The sequence below is a fragment of the Mirounga leonina genome, unplaced genomic scaffold, assembly GCF_011800145.1.
Source record: "Mirounga leonina isolate KUSES-001 unplaced genomic scaffold, KU_Mleo_1.0 Mir_177, whole genome shotgun sequence".
In the NCBI taxonomy this organism is placed as follows: Eukaryota; Metazoa; Chordata; class Mammalia; order Carnivora; family Phocidae; genus Mirounga; species Mirounga leonina.
This window is the reverse complement of record NW_023270459.1, coordinates 6,369,979-6,382,494: the sequence shown is the minus strand read 5'-3', so window position 1 is coordinate 6,382,494 and position 12,516 is coordinate 6,369,979. Positions and strand designations below refer to the sequence as shown.

General features: G+C 43.1%; 1 protein-coding gene across 2 annotated transcripts in view; it reads left to right on the top strand.

The window, feature by feature from the left end:
• The window catches only part of GPATCH1 (G-patch domain containing 1), a 45,350-nt gene that overhangs the window by 22,446 nt on the left and 10,388 nt on the right, over positions 1-12,516 (top strand). For both annotated transcript variants that reach the window (XM_035023504.1, XM_035023505.1), the window contains exons 10-15: positions 645-849; positions 2,953-3,249; positions 4,425-4,603; positions 4,870-4,997; positions 6,014-6,150; positions 6,703-6,869. In XM_035023504.1, the coding sequence (XP_034879395.1) occupies positions 645-849; positions 2,953-3,249; positions 4,425-4,603; positions 4,870-4,997; positions 6,014-6,150; positions 6,703-6,869 (1,113 nt within the window). The remainder of the gene's footprint in view (positions 1-644; positions 850-2,952; positions 3,250-4,424; positions 4,604-4,869; positions 4,998-6,013; positions 6,151-6,702; positions 6,870-12,516) is intronic.

Here is a 12,516-nt window from a genome sequence, read left to right as displayed (position 1 = left end):
GGACCTGGAATCATGACCTGAGCCGAAGGCAGACGCTTAATGACTGAGCCACCCAGGTGCCCCTAGCACAGTAATTTAAAAGTACCTAATACTTTTCTGTTTTGTCATCGTCAGTGCCTGAATTCCTCAAATATATTTCAATTTCAGTCCGGTCAGCGTTTGAATTAAAACTACCTCAGATAAAAAAATAAGTCCCAAAGCTCTAATTTGGAACTGAAACGTAACCAGAAAAAGAATTCTGAATTTAAAAGCAACTTATTTAGAGTTACTACTTTTTTTTTCTAAGTCTCGAATCATACTTTTCTAAATGTTCTGATTTTCAGTAGGCCAGTTGCGTGTGTGAGCCGGTACGTTGTGTTAACTGTTGCCATCTTTCTTATCACATAAAATACGCGTATTCGCATCTCTCTGTAGAAGTGGGCAGGGGTAATATTAAAAATGTGTGGTCCCGGTGGCCCTCCAGATCCAGAATGGTTGTTGGCTGGACACCTGGAGGGGCTGTGCCCAGTGCGACCTCCCTGCTGGAGGCTGGCCTGGCGAGGGCAGGGTTAACAACACTCACGGGATACGGTTTTCTTGGTTAAGTCAAACATGGTCATCTCACAGCCTGTCTTTTCTGAGGTTTTTTTTTTTTTTTTTTTAAGACTTACCCACCACCTGAATTGCCAAGAGACTATCGACCGGTGCATTACTTCAGACCTGTGGTAGCTGCAACCTCAGAGAACTCCCACTTACTCCAGGTATTGTCCGAGTCAGCTGGAAAGTCAGTGCCTGACCCGGGGACACACAGTAGATACCAACTGAATGCCTCCAAACGGGGGGAGTTGCTGGGAGAAACACCTGTTCAAGGTAGGTGCCATGAAGAAGATTAAGAACGTTACGTTTATAATAATTGGAGTTACCAAAGTCAAAATGGACAGTTGTTTTCTCAATGACACCTTTTAGGTGGTTTAGTACTCCCACACGGGGAGAACAAAATTGTGTATTGTGAATGGCACACATAGCAGTGTATGGATCCCTTTTTTTTTTTTTAAGATTTTTTATTTATTTATTAGAGCACAAGCAGGGGGAGCAGCAGACAGAGGGAGAGGGAGAAGTAGGCTCCGTGCTGAGCAAGGAGTCTGATGTGGGACTCGATCCTGGGATCATGACCTGAGCCGAAGGCAGACGCTTAACCGACTGAGCCACCCCGGTGCCCCCATATCCCATACTTTTTTTTTTTTTTAAAGATTTTATTTATTTATTTGACCGAGAGAGAGATAGCTAGAGCAGGAACACAAGCAGGGGGAGTGGGAGAGGGAGAGGCAGGCTTCCTGCCGAGCAGGGAGCCCGATGTGGGACTCGATCCCAGGACCCCAGGATCATGACCTGAGCCGAAGGCAGACGCTTAACGACTGAGACACCCAGGCGCTCATATCCCATACTTTTTAAGACTTGTTGTCTTCTAACATAAGTTTGGGTTGTGCCGTTGAAATCACAACCCTGGTCTTAAGCTCAGCAGTTTTCAGACTTGGAATAATTGCCAGGAATGTGGTGCAGACCAGGACACGGTGCCTTCCCTGTCCCTACAGAGCCTGGGAAAGTGTGATTTTTTTTCTCAGGGGAAAGGGTACTGTAGCTAAAAGGAGCAAGTGCATCTGAAAGCGTGGACAAGTGTGGAGAATCTCTTGTAGGTTGGTGCAGAAAGACCCGCGGTGAGAGGTGACCTTGGACTTGGCAGTTGGGAGCCTGATAGGTATCTCAAATATAATAGACCACAGCAGAAGTTGTGGTTCCCCACTTCCTATTCCAGACTTGCTCTTCCCCCGGTTTTCCCGTTGTCAGTGACCCACTGCTTAGACCAGAATGTAGGAATCCTAATTCCTTCCCCCGCTCCAAGTCCATCAGCGAGTCCTCTCAGCGCTGCCCCCAACACCCTGGGGACCCCATCCTGTGTTTCCACTGCTTCCAGCTGGGAGTAAGCGCCCATCCTCCCTCACCTGGACCATTGTGGGGCCTCTTTATTGGCCTCCTTACTTTCCCGCTCTCCTCTCTGCTGATGAACCAAATCATATCACTGCCCCTCTTAAAACACTCCAGTCCTTCTCACACCGAAGACAAATCCAGACTCACCCCACAGGCTGCGTGATCCAGCCCTGACTCCTTTTCAGGCCATGTCTTATCCCACTCTCCCGTAACCCCCTGCACTGCAGCCTTGTGATCTTGCTTTCTGCCCTCTGACCCCGCCCACCACAACGTGCTGGCTGCTGGGGCCTTGACATTCACTGTCTCCTCTGCCTCTGCTCTTCCCTCACACTTTGGCTCCTTTTACTCAACTCACCACAACTACGATCTCTTTGGAGGGAGCTTCCAGGCTTTCCCTACCCGCCCCCCCACCACGTGCTAGTGATTCTCCACACCCCACTCCCAGCCCTCGTCTGTCAGTCTCCTTCGGTGGTGTCACCCTGTTTCCTTTACGGTCCTCCTCTCGTAGCCGTCCTCGGGGCTTGACTTTGGGCTTCTCTAAAGCCTGTGCCCCCAGCTAGTGAGAGCAGGGCCTTGTCTGCGGTGTCCTCACGGCCCAGGCCAGTGCCCTGGGGGTGCTGTGACAGGAGTGAACGCTGCAGGGGCAGCTGGCTCTGTACTGGGGCTTGTGCCAGGCAGGACTGTCGGGTGGTGGCCCCTCAGGCTGGGGGTCCCGAGCCAGGGATGTCAGCTCCCTCATTCTAGGACCACTCACTGGCCCAATAAACATCCACATTTTGGCCTGCACTTCTGCCTGCTGTAAAGCACGAGTCTTGTTATTTCATCACTGTCTAGTTCACAGGGCTGTTAAAAATACAGATGGAAAATCTAAGTGTGACATGCTCCAGCGACATACATTTGTGATATTGAATGCATATGCACCACAGAAATGTCAATATAGTTGTCTTAGGATACTTCTCATCTCTTCCTGTTACTGTTTTTATTTAGGTTCGGCTACTTCAGTGTTAGAGTTTCTGTCCCAAAAAGATAAAGAGAGGATCAAAGAAATGAAGCAGGCAACTGACCTGAAAGCAGCTCAACTCAAGGCCAGGAGTCTGGCCCAGAATGCCTCCAGCAGCAGAGCCCAGCCCTCCTCCTCAGACGTCGGGCACTGCTCGTGGCGCGTGGCACTGAGTGGTGGGACGGCCCCCGCGAGAGCCAGCAACTTCAAACCTTTTGCAAAAGATCCAGAAAAGCAAAAACGATACGAAGAGTTTTTAGTAAATATGAAACGGGGTCAGAAAGGTGGGTGCTAGGCCTGGGTCTCCCACCTCTCAGCTGGAGGGAAGCACTCTCGCTCTTCTGGCCCTCGTCCCAGATTTGGATTTGAGGCATCCCACTCTGCCAGTGTTTTGCTTTGTCCGGCTGCAAACAGTGCAAAGATTGTAGTCCCTGGCTCTTGGCCTTAGAAAGTAAGAACAAGTAGCTTGTGTTTCTCCATATCTCAGGTCCCAAAGATAGCTGTTGTAAGTAGAGAGAACACGCCTTGGTGGTGGCTAATGCTAAACCACAGACCGTTTACTATTTGCAAATGCTTGCCTTCTGTAAGTGTTCTATTTCACACCAAGAGAACAAGGTCACCTCCCAGTTTATCTTAAAATCCTAATAAACCAGCCCTAAATCATGGTCTAAAATTTGATTTAAAAAGGTAGTTGGCTTTGAACCATTACAAGGGGAAAAATCACTCTCTAGTCTATGGAGTAAATTTGGGCAGACTGAGGAGGGGGATTGGTGTCATTCACGGTAGTGGTTGTGAGAGTCGACAGCAAATCTGAAGCATTGGTTTTCTTTTTTTTTTTTAAGATTTTATTTATTTATTTGAGAGAGAGAAAGGACAAACGGTGGGGAGGGGCAGAGGGAGAGAGGGAGAGAAGCACACTCCCTGCTGAGCAGGGAGCCCGACTTGGGGCTCCATCCCAGGACCCTGAGATCATAACCTGAGCCAAAGGCAGACACTTAACTGACTGGGCCACCCAGGTGCCCCTGAGGCATCAGTTTTCAAAAGCAGAGGGCGGTCTATTGTGACTTCACTCCCTACTAAGAACCCACCCACTGATGTTTATTTGTTGAGTTTAAAAAAAGTTAGAGAAAGGAGTGTTTTTTTTGCCAAAACTAGGAATATAGTTGGGATGAACTTATCACTATTCAGGAGTGGTAGCAAGTTCCTGGTTTCAAAGATTTAACAAGCAAAATGTTTTTCTCTGTTCTGTGAGGTAGACAGAATTCAATAAAAGAATCATGCTGAGGGGGAGAGCACTATTACCTGACAAGTACTCCCCACCATGCTCTTAGAAACCAGGGTAAGGATTGGCGTCCTTCTGGTAAAATCTATAGGGATACAGTGGGACCCACTTGATATTCTCCTTTAAGCCCTATGTTTTTCCTAAGAGTGAAGCAATTTGTTTTTCCTTGTACTGTAGATGCCCTGGAACGTTGTCTGGACCCCAGCATGACAGAGTGGGAGCGAGGCCGCGAGCGGGATGAGTTTGCTCGGGCAGCTCTACTCTATGTGTCTTCCCATTCAACCTTGTCCTCCAGATTCACACACGCCAAGGAGGAGGACGATTCAGATCAGGTGGAAGTCCCTCGAGACCAAGAGGTCTGTCGCCACCATGTCCCTATCTGATGAATTTTAAAATTAAAACAAATATTTTAGGTCCCTCAATGGAATGATCACCATAGACACAGTATTATAGAATAAGAAATGATTTTATGCTTTTAGCTTCCGATATAGTTTAGCAAAAAATGTTGCAGCATAACAGCTGTTTTGTAATTTTGGACGATTGCTTGAAAACTTTTCAGTGGAAGAGCAGTCAGGTCAATGGTGTGACCACTTGATGAAAGAGAATAAATGTCTTTTCCCAGAACGATGTCAATGACAAGCAGTCAGCTGTGAAGATGAAGATGTTCGGGAAGCTCACCCGAGACACATTTGAGTGGCACCCTGACAAGCTTCTATGTAAGAGGTTTAATGTCCCTGACCCTTATCCAGAGTAAGTGGATAAATCTGCCCTTACATCAGTACTCACTTTCCCGTATTAAAGCTATCTTTCCCTCTCAGCTACTCATGTAAATTCCCTTTTTTAGATGAATTTACTTGTAAATGCTTAGAGTTGCAGGTTTAACTTCCATTGATTTGTTACTAAAAAAATAAGCAAACATCCAGGAAGCAAACTTTATTCCATATCGAAGATACGAAACTCAGATATGTCAAGTTACAAAAACTTAATGCTCGTCTAATTTGCTGCTTTTTTAACAATGCACGTATAGTTTACATTTAAAATGTTACTTATGCTAATTCTTTATAAAAGTTTGATACTTATTTAATTATAAACACTACAAAAAAGCATATATAGTTGAATCAGAGGTTTTGTCAGAAAATTTAGGTATATTTTTAGCAGTGGAACTTTTCCTTAATGGAAATACATTCTCTTTTTCTTTTTCTTTTTTTTTTTTTTAAATGAAGATTTTATTTATTTATTTATTTATTTGACAGAGAGAGACACAGCGAGAGAGGGAACACAAGCAGGGGGAGTGGGAGAGGGAGAAGCAGGCTTCCCGCCAAGCAGGGAGCCCGATGCGGGGCTTGATCCCAGGACTCTGGGATCATGACCTGAGCTGAAGGCAGCCGCTTAACCGACTGAGCCATCCAGGCGCCCCTCTTTTTCTTTTTAAGTAGGCTCCACGGAGCCTAACATGGGGCTTGAACTCACAGCCCTGAGATCAAGAACTGAACTGAGATCAAGAGTCGGACACCTAACTGACTGAGCCACCCAGGCACCCTAGAAATACGTTTTCAAATTTAAATTCTAGATCTTAACTATGATAGGGAAAATCTCATGGGCTCTAAAGTCAGCCATTCCAAATTCTTAAACTGCTTTGAGAAGCAAAATTACCCTCAGGGACCTCTTAGCAAGTAGAAGAGCTACTGGTGAAAAACACGAGATGTTATCTAATAACACGAATTATTATTAAAATTACACATATATGTTTTCTTTTCAACCCACAGTTCAACTTTGGTTGGCTTACCAAGAGTAAAACGTGACAAATACTCAGTCTTCAACTTTCTGACGCTCCCAGAGACAGCATCCTTGCCTCCAACTCAAGCATCGAGTGAAAAAGTACCACAGCACCAAGGTCCCGACAGTGAGTGGGGCTTCCTCGGGTCCATGTGCTGACCATGGTCTCAACCCCTAACCCATGGGGAAAACAGAATAAAGTCTTTTTTTTTTTTTTTAAAGATTTTATTTATTTATTTGAGAGAGAGAATGACATAGAGAGAGAGAGCATGAGAGGGGAGAGGGTCAGAGGGAGAAGCAGGCTCCCTGCTAAGCAGGGAGCCCGATGTGGGACTCGATCCGGGGACTCCAGGATCATGACCTGAGCCGAAGGCAGTGGCTTAACCAACTGAGCCACCCAGGCACCCCCAGAATAAAGTCTTAAGGGTACACACAGTGCAAGCTCTCCCTCCATTAAGAGACTTGTTCATGTGAATACATTAGCTCATGTTGTAAGAGTCCAGATGTCTACTGTTTGGGGTCGGGACTCTGCCTCAGCATCTGCCACATTCCCAACACCTTACATCGTGCCTGGCCCATAGTAGGTTTGCTGATGTTCTGGAATGAATTAAAGAGCCATAGTGGAGAGCTTGCCTTTTGCTTGCTAATTCTGATATTATGTCTGTGTCCTACCTTTCAGAGTCAAGAAAGCCATCCAGATGGGATACATCTAAACAAGAAAAGAAAGAAGATTCCATTAGTGAATTTTTAAGTTTGGCTAGATCAAAAGTTGGTCCACCTAAACAAGAGTCCGATCCATTAGTAATCAAAGAGGAAGAGCATGTGACGGAATCACTCTCAAATAAGGTATCTGGGGCTCCCAGGTTCTCTTTGCAGGCTGACTATGGCATTTGTCCTTCTCTATGATGGTGCTTTGTCATCACTTGATAGGAGGGGTCCACAAACTTTCTGTGAAGGGCCAGAATTTAAATATATTAGGCTTTGTGGGCCATATAGTGTCTGTCACAACCACTCAACTCTGCTGTTGAATGTGAAAGAAATCATAGGCAATATGAAAAAAATTGGGTTCATCTATGTTCCAATAAAATTTTATTTACAAAGCAGACAGTGGGTTGGATTTCGCCCATAGGCTATAGTTACTAACACCTGCTCTGTATTACAAGAGTTTCAATCATATGTTTGATCATGAGGAAAGATGATAAACTTCTCTGCCAGGAATGGCTTTTACTTAGCAACAACCATTGAAATAAAATTCAATGTGTTTTCTTTTGTGGAGAATATAAACAAAATATACACTGTGTTTTTAAAGAATTACTGCTTTAATAGTTAAAACTTGAATTTAATAAAAAGTTAGTTTTATTTATAATAGCCTCATTTTTAAATGAACATGCATTAAAAGGTATAGTTCAGTGAGTTTTTATACATACATAGATTTGTGGAGGGGCGCCTGGGTGGCTCAGTCGGTAAAGCGTCTGCCTTTGGCTCAGGTCATGATCCCAGGGTCCTGGGATTGAGCCCCACATTGAGCTCTCTGCTCAGCGGGGAGCCTGCTTCTCCCTCTCCCTTTGCCTGCCGCTCCCCCTGCTTCTGTGCTCTCTCTCTCTGTCAAATAAATAAATAAATAAAAATCTTAAAAAAAAAAAAAGATTTGTGGAACCACCACCACAATCAGGATGCAAGATGGTACTATCACCCCAAAAAACTCCCTCCTGCTCTCATACCTCCGCCTCCTGCAAAGGCCTACCAATCATTGATCTATTCTTTGTCTCTATAGTTTTGTTCTTTCCAAAATATTATATAAATGGAATCAGACAATATACATATATAACTTTTTGAGACTGGGTTCTTCCACTCAGTATCAAACCTGTGAGATTCATCAGTAATGTATTATCAATAGTTCATTCCTTTTTATTGCTAAATAATATTTTGTTGTGTGGGTGAGCCACAGTTTGTTGGTCATTCACCCTTTAAGGACATATGGTTGTTTCCGGCTTTTGGCTCTCATAAATAAAGCTGCTAATGACATTCATGTGCAGAGTTTTGTGTGAATATAAGTTTTCATTTCTCTAGGGTAAATACCCAATAGTGGGATTGCTGGGTAATATATACATGTAGATTTAACTTTGTAAGAAACTGCCAAACTTTATACCAAAGTGCTTGCTTTGTGTATTTTGAAACTCTCTTGTTAGGTGCATACACATTGAGTATTGTTTTATCTTTTTGCTGAATCAAACCTTTTATCATTAGGTAATATTACTCTTTATTTCTGGCAATTTGCACAGTATGTATTTTTTCATCTTTTTACTTTTAGCCTATTTATTTCATTGTGTTTAAAGTGGATTTTTGATAAAAAGTATGTCATTGTGTGTCCTTTTTTAATAATACATTTAGATAATCTGTATGTTTTACTTTGTGTGTTTTAGCCATTAGCATTCAATGTAATTTGTTGATATATTTGGATTTAGGTCTACAGTTTTGTTTCCTGTCTGTTCCCACTCTTTTTTTGTTGCTCTCTTTCTCCTTTCTTACTTTCTTTTGTATTATTTGAATAATTACCAGTATACTATTTTTAATTTATCTATTACATTTTTAACTCTATTTTTTTAATGATTGCTCTACAATATGCATGTTTAGTTTTTCACAGTTTACTTAGAATTGATATTGTACCATCCTAAGAGGAATGTGGAATCTTTACCTCTCTCTAGGTCCCTTCACTCTACTGGCTTTATAATGTCGCCTTATGTATTACGTGCACACACACTAAAAACCTCATAAGAGTTTTTTAATTTTTGCTTTCAGTTGTTATACATGTTTAAAGAACTGATGAGCTGATAATTTGTTTTATTTACTTAGATATTTACCATTGCTGTTGCAATGGTAACAGCTTTCTCTCCTATCAGTTCCTCTGTTTGAGGAACTCCCTGTATTGAGCATTTCTTTTAGAGCAGGTGCAACAAGTTCTTCTCTTAATTTTTCCTTCGTCTGAGAATGTTCATGTTTTATCTTCATTCCTGAAGGATGTTTTTGCTGGATATAGAATTCTGGGTCAACAGGTGTTTCCTTTTAGCCCTTTTAAGAATGTTGTGCCACTTTCCTCTGGCCTTCCTGATTGCCGATAAGAAATCTAGTGGTTCAGCTTGTCGTTCCTTTCCTTAGGATGATGTGACTTTTCCTCTGGCTGATCTCAAGATTTTCACTTCATCTTTGGTTTTTTCCTGTTTGACTATGATGTGTCTGAGTGTGGATTTCTTTGAGATTCTTTTGTTTGGGGTTTGCTGAGCTTCCTGAATCTTGTCTTTCACCAAATCTGGGACATTTTCAGCCATTATTTTTTCAAATATATTTTCTGCTCCACACTCTCACACCTCTCCTGGGACTCTGGTGACATAAACGTTAGACCTTTTGATATTGTCCCGCAATTCTCTTTTCAATCTGTTTTCCCTCTCTGTTCAAATCAGATAATTTCTATTGATCTGTCATCAAGTTCACTGACTCTTCTGTCATCTCCATTCTGCTAGAGAACCCATCCAGCGAATTTCTTATTTTGGTTATTGTATTTTTCATTTCTAAAGTTCTCATTTGGTTCATCTTTATATCTTTTATTTCTTTGCTGAACCCTTTTATCTTTCTATCTGTTTAACCTTATTCTTGAACCACGTAATAGTGGCTTTAAAGTCTGCCACATAATTCTAACACTTTTGTCATTTGGGGTTAGTATCTATTGGTTGTCTTTTGCAAGTTGAGTTTTTCCTGGTTGGTTGTATACCAAGTAATTTTGGATTACATCCTCGACATTTTGGATATTATGTTATGAGACCTTAGGTGTTGTTTAAATCACAGGGAGAATGGGGAAGTTTTGTTTTGTTTTGTTTTAGCAGACAGCAGACCTAATTAGGTTCAGGCTACATCCCCGTTCCAGCCCACCTGAGTTCAAATGTCATTCCAGTTTTCAGAGTCTTTATAGTGCTATTCAGATCTTTCCTGCGGGTGTACTTCCCAGTGGCTGGTCTGGGACCTGGCTGGTAGTTAATCCCCTAGATCTGTTATCAAAACCTTTGGTTTGCTTTTTAGAGTCAGATTTACCCTTGCACAGCTCAGAGGTGAGCCAGGAGCTCACAAACGTTCTGTAGGATCACTCTCTTGAGCTCCTCATCATGATCTTCCTGATGCTGTCTGACTTTCAGGCTCCCTGTCACACCCTCCATTCAGAAGGCTGGCACTTAGTTTCCCTGCTCTGGGTTGCACTTCCTATGACTTTATCTGTGGCTGGAGTTAGGTGGCAAGAGGGCAAGAAGGGGGAAAAAGCAGTAGGATTTGCTTCAGATTGTTGAGATCACAGCTTCTCTGGTCAGAGAAAAGGGTTCCCATCCGTCAAAGCCTGGCAGCTGCTGCCACCATGGATTTGGAACCTCTCCATGAGGTTTCTACTGTTATTATTTATTTATTTTTTTTTTAAAGATTTTTATTTATTTATTATTTGACAGAGAGAGAGTGAGAGAGGGAACACAAGCAGGGGGAGTGGGAGAGGGAGAAGCGGGCTTCCCGCTGAGCGGGGAGCCCGACGTGGAACTCGATCCCAGGACCCTGGGATCATGACCTAAGCCGAAGGCAGATGCTTAATGACTGAGCCACCCAGGCGCCCCTCCACTGTTATTTTTTAAATGGCATAAAACCTTACTCAGGGATTCTGGCTCTGTGCTATGGTCACTGGGTTAGGACGACTTCTAGATTTTCCCAGAAATCATGTTGAGATAGTATTTAGATAATTTTGCCTGGAAAAATCTTAGTTCTTGCTTTTTCACTTATTAGTCAGGTGACCTTAGGAATCTCGCTTCCATTCTCTGGGTTATTTAATTTCTTTCTTTGAAAACTTTTTCTGAGTTGGCATAGTATGAATGGCCAGAAGTGTCTGTGAACACGGATATGGGCCAGTTGCCATTCAGTTGCGGCCTGTGCACGTGATGCTGATATCTGTGGTTTGCCATAAAGACATCAGTTCACGACTTTTCTGGGGAATTGTTGCCATGAGTTCCTGTGCTTCCCTGTCGGCCTCTCTCCTGACTTCTTGTATAATTTTTTAAAAAGATTTTATTTATTTATTTGAGAGAGAGAGCAGGAGCGGGGGAAGCGGCAGAGGGAGAAGCAACAGCAGACTCGCTGCTGAACAGGGAGCCCTACTCAGGGCTCGATCCCAGAATCCTGAGATCATGACCTGAGCTGAAGGCAGACTCCTTCTTGTATAATTTTGAACAATTTTGAAGCAGTGGCAGAAGTTTAAATATAATTTAGATACTTTTGTTCCGTGAACCACTTGAGCATAAATTGCCAACCAGGTGCCCGGCTCTGCTGTGTTTCCTTCAAGGAAGGGTGTTCCCCTGTAGAAACAAAGTACATCCATCAAGGTCTGGGAATCAGCACTGATGCATTCCTGCTGTGTCTAATCCTTGGACCCATTCAAGTTCCACCAGTTGTCCTAATAATGACCTTTATGGCAGAAAATGCAGCTCGGGGTCACTCATTGCATTTAGTATCAGCCCCTTTAGACTCGTTCAGTCTGGTACAATTCCTGTCTTTCAGGATCTTGAGGCTTAAAGATTACAGGCCAGTATTCTGTAGAGTGTCCTCAGTTTGGGCCTCTCTGATGTTTCCTCAGGATTAGATTCAGCTTCTGACCTTTGGGCAGGGGGCTACGGCTGGGCTTGCACTGCATGCTGTCAGGCGGTGCATGGCATCCACTTGTCCCGTTGCTGGTTTCACTTTGGTCACTTGAGTAAGGTGGTATCTGCCAGTCTTTATGTTGTGAAGTTAGTTTTTTTGCCCTCTGTACTTAATAAGTACTTTTATTTATTAATTACTAATTTTTACTTAATTATTTTATTTTTTTATTTATTTTTTAAAGATTTTATTTATTTATTTGACAGAGAGATAGCGAGAGCAGGAACACAAGCAGGGGAGTGGGAGAGGGAGAAGCAGGCTTCCCGCGGAGCAGGGAGCCCAGTGCGGGGCTCAATCCCAGGACCCCGGGATCATGACCTGAGCCGAAGGCAGACGCTTAAAGACTGAGCCACCCAGGTGCCCCATACTTAATTATTTTAATGAGTATCGAGGAGCTCTGAAATATATACATATTTTGTTCCTCATCAAACTGTGGACCCATGGTTTCCTGTTTTATTTAAGGGCTAACTCAGTACTATCCTTATTTATTTTAATGTTCAAATGGTCTTAGTTTGGCTGGCTGGAGCTCCTTCAGGAGGTTGGCTTCTGTGTTTTTTTGGGATGTTCCTCTTACTCTGTAAGCTTGTCTTTGTTCTCTGGGCACAGTGATGTCCGGGCGTATCTTTGTGTTTATTCAGCCCCAGCTCTGGAATCAGTCCTTTCTCCAAGGTGCCCCAGTTATTTTTAGTAGGGAATGGTGTACTTTTCTTCTTTAATTTTTTTCTGTGAAGAGAGTTTATTTTAAAACTACAAATGTCACTGTCTTGTACCAGTTTTC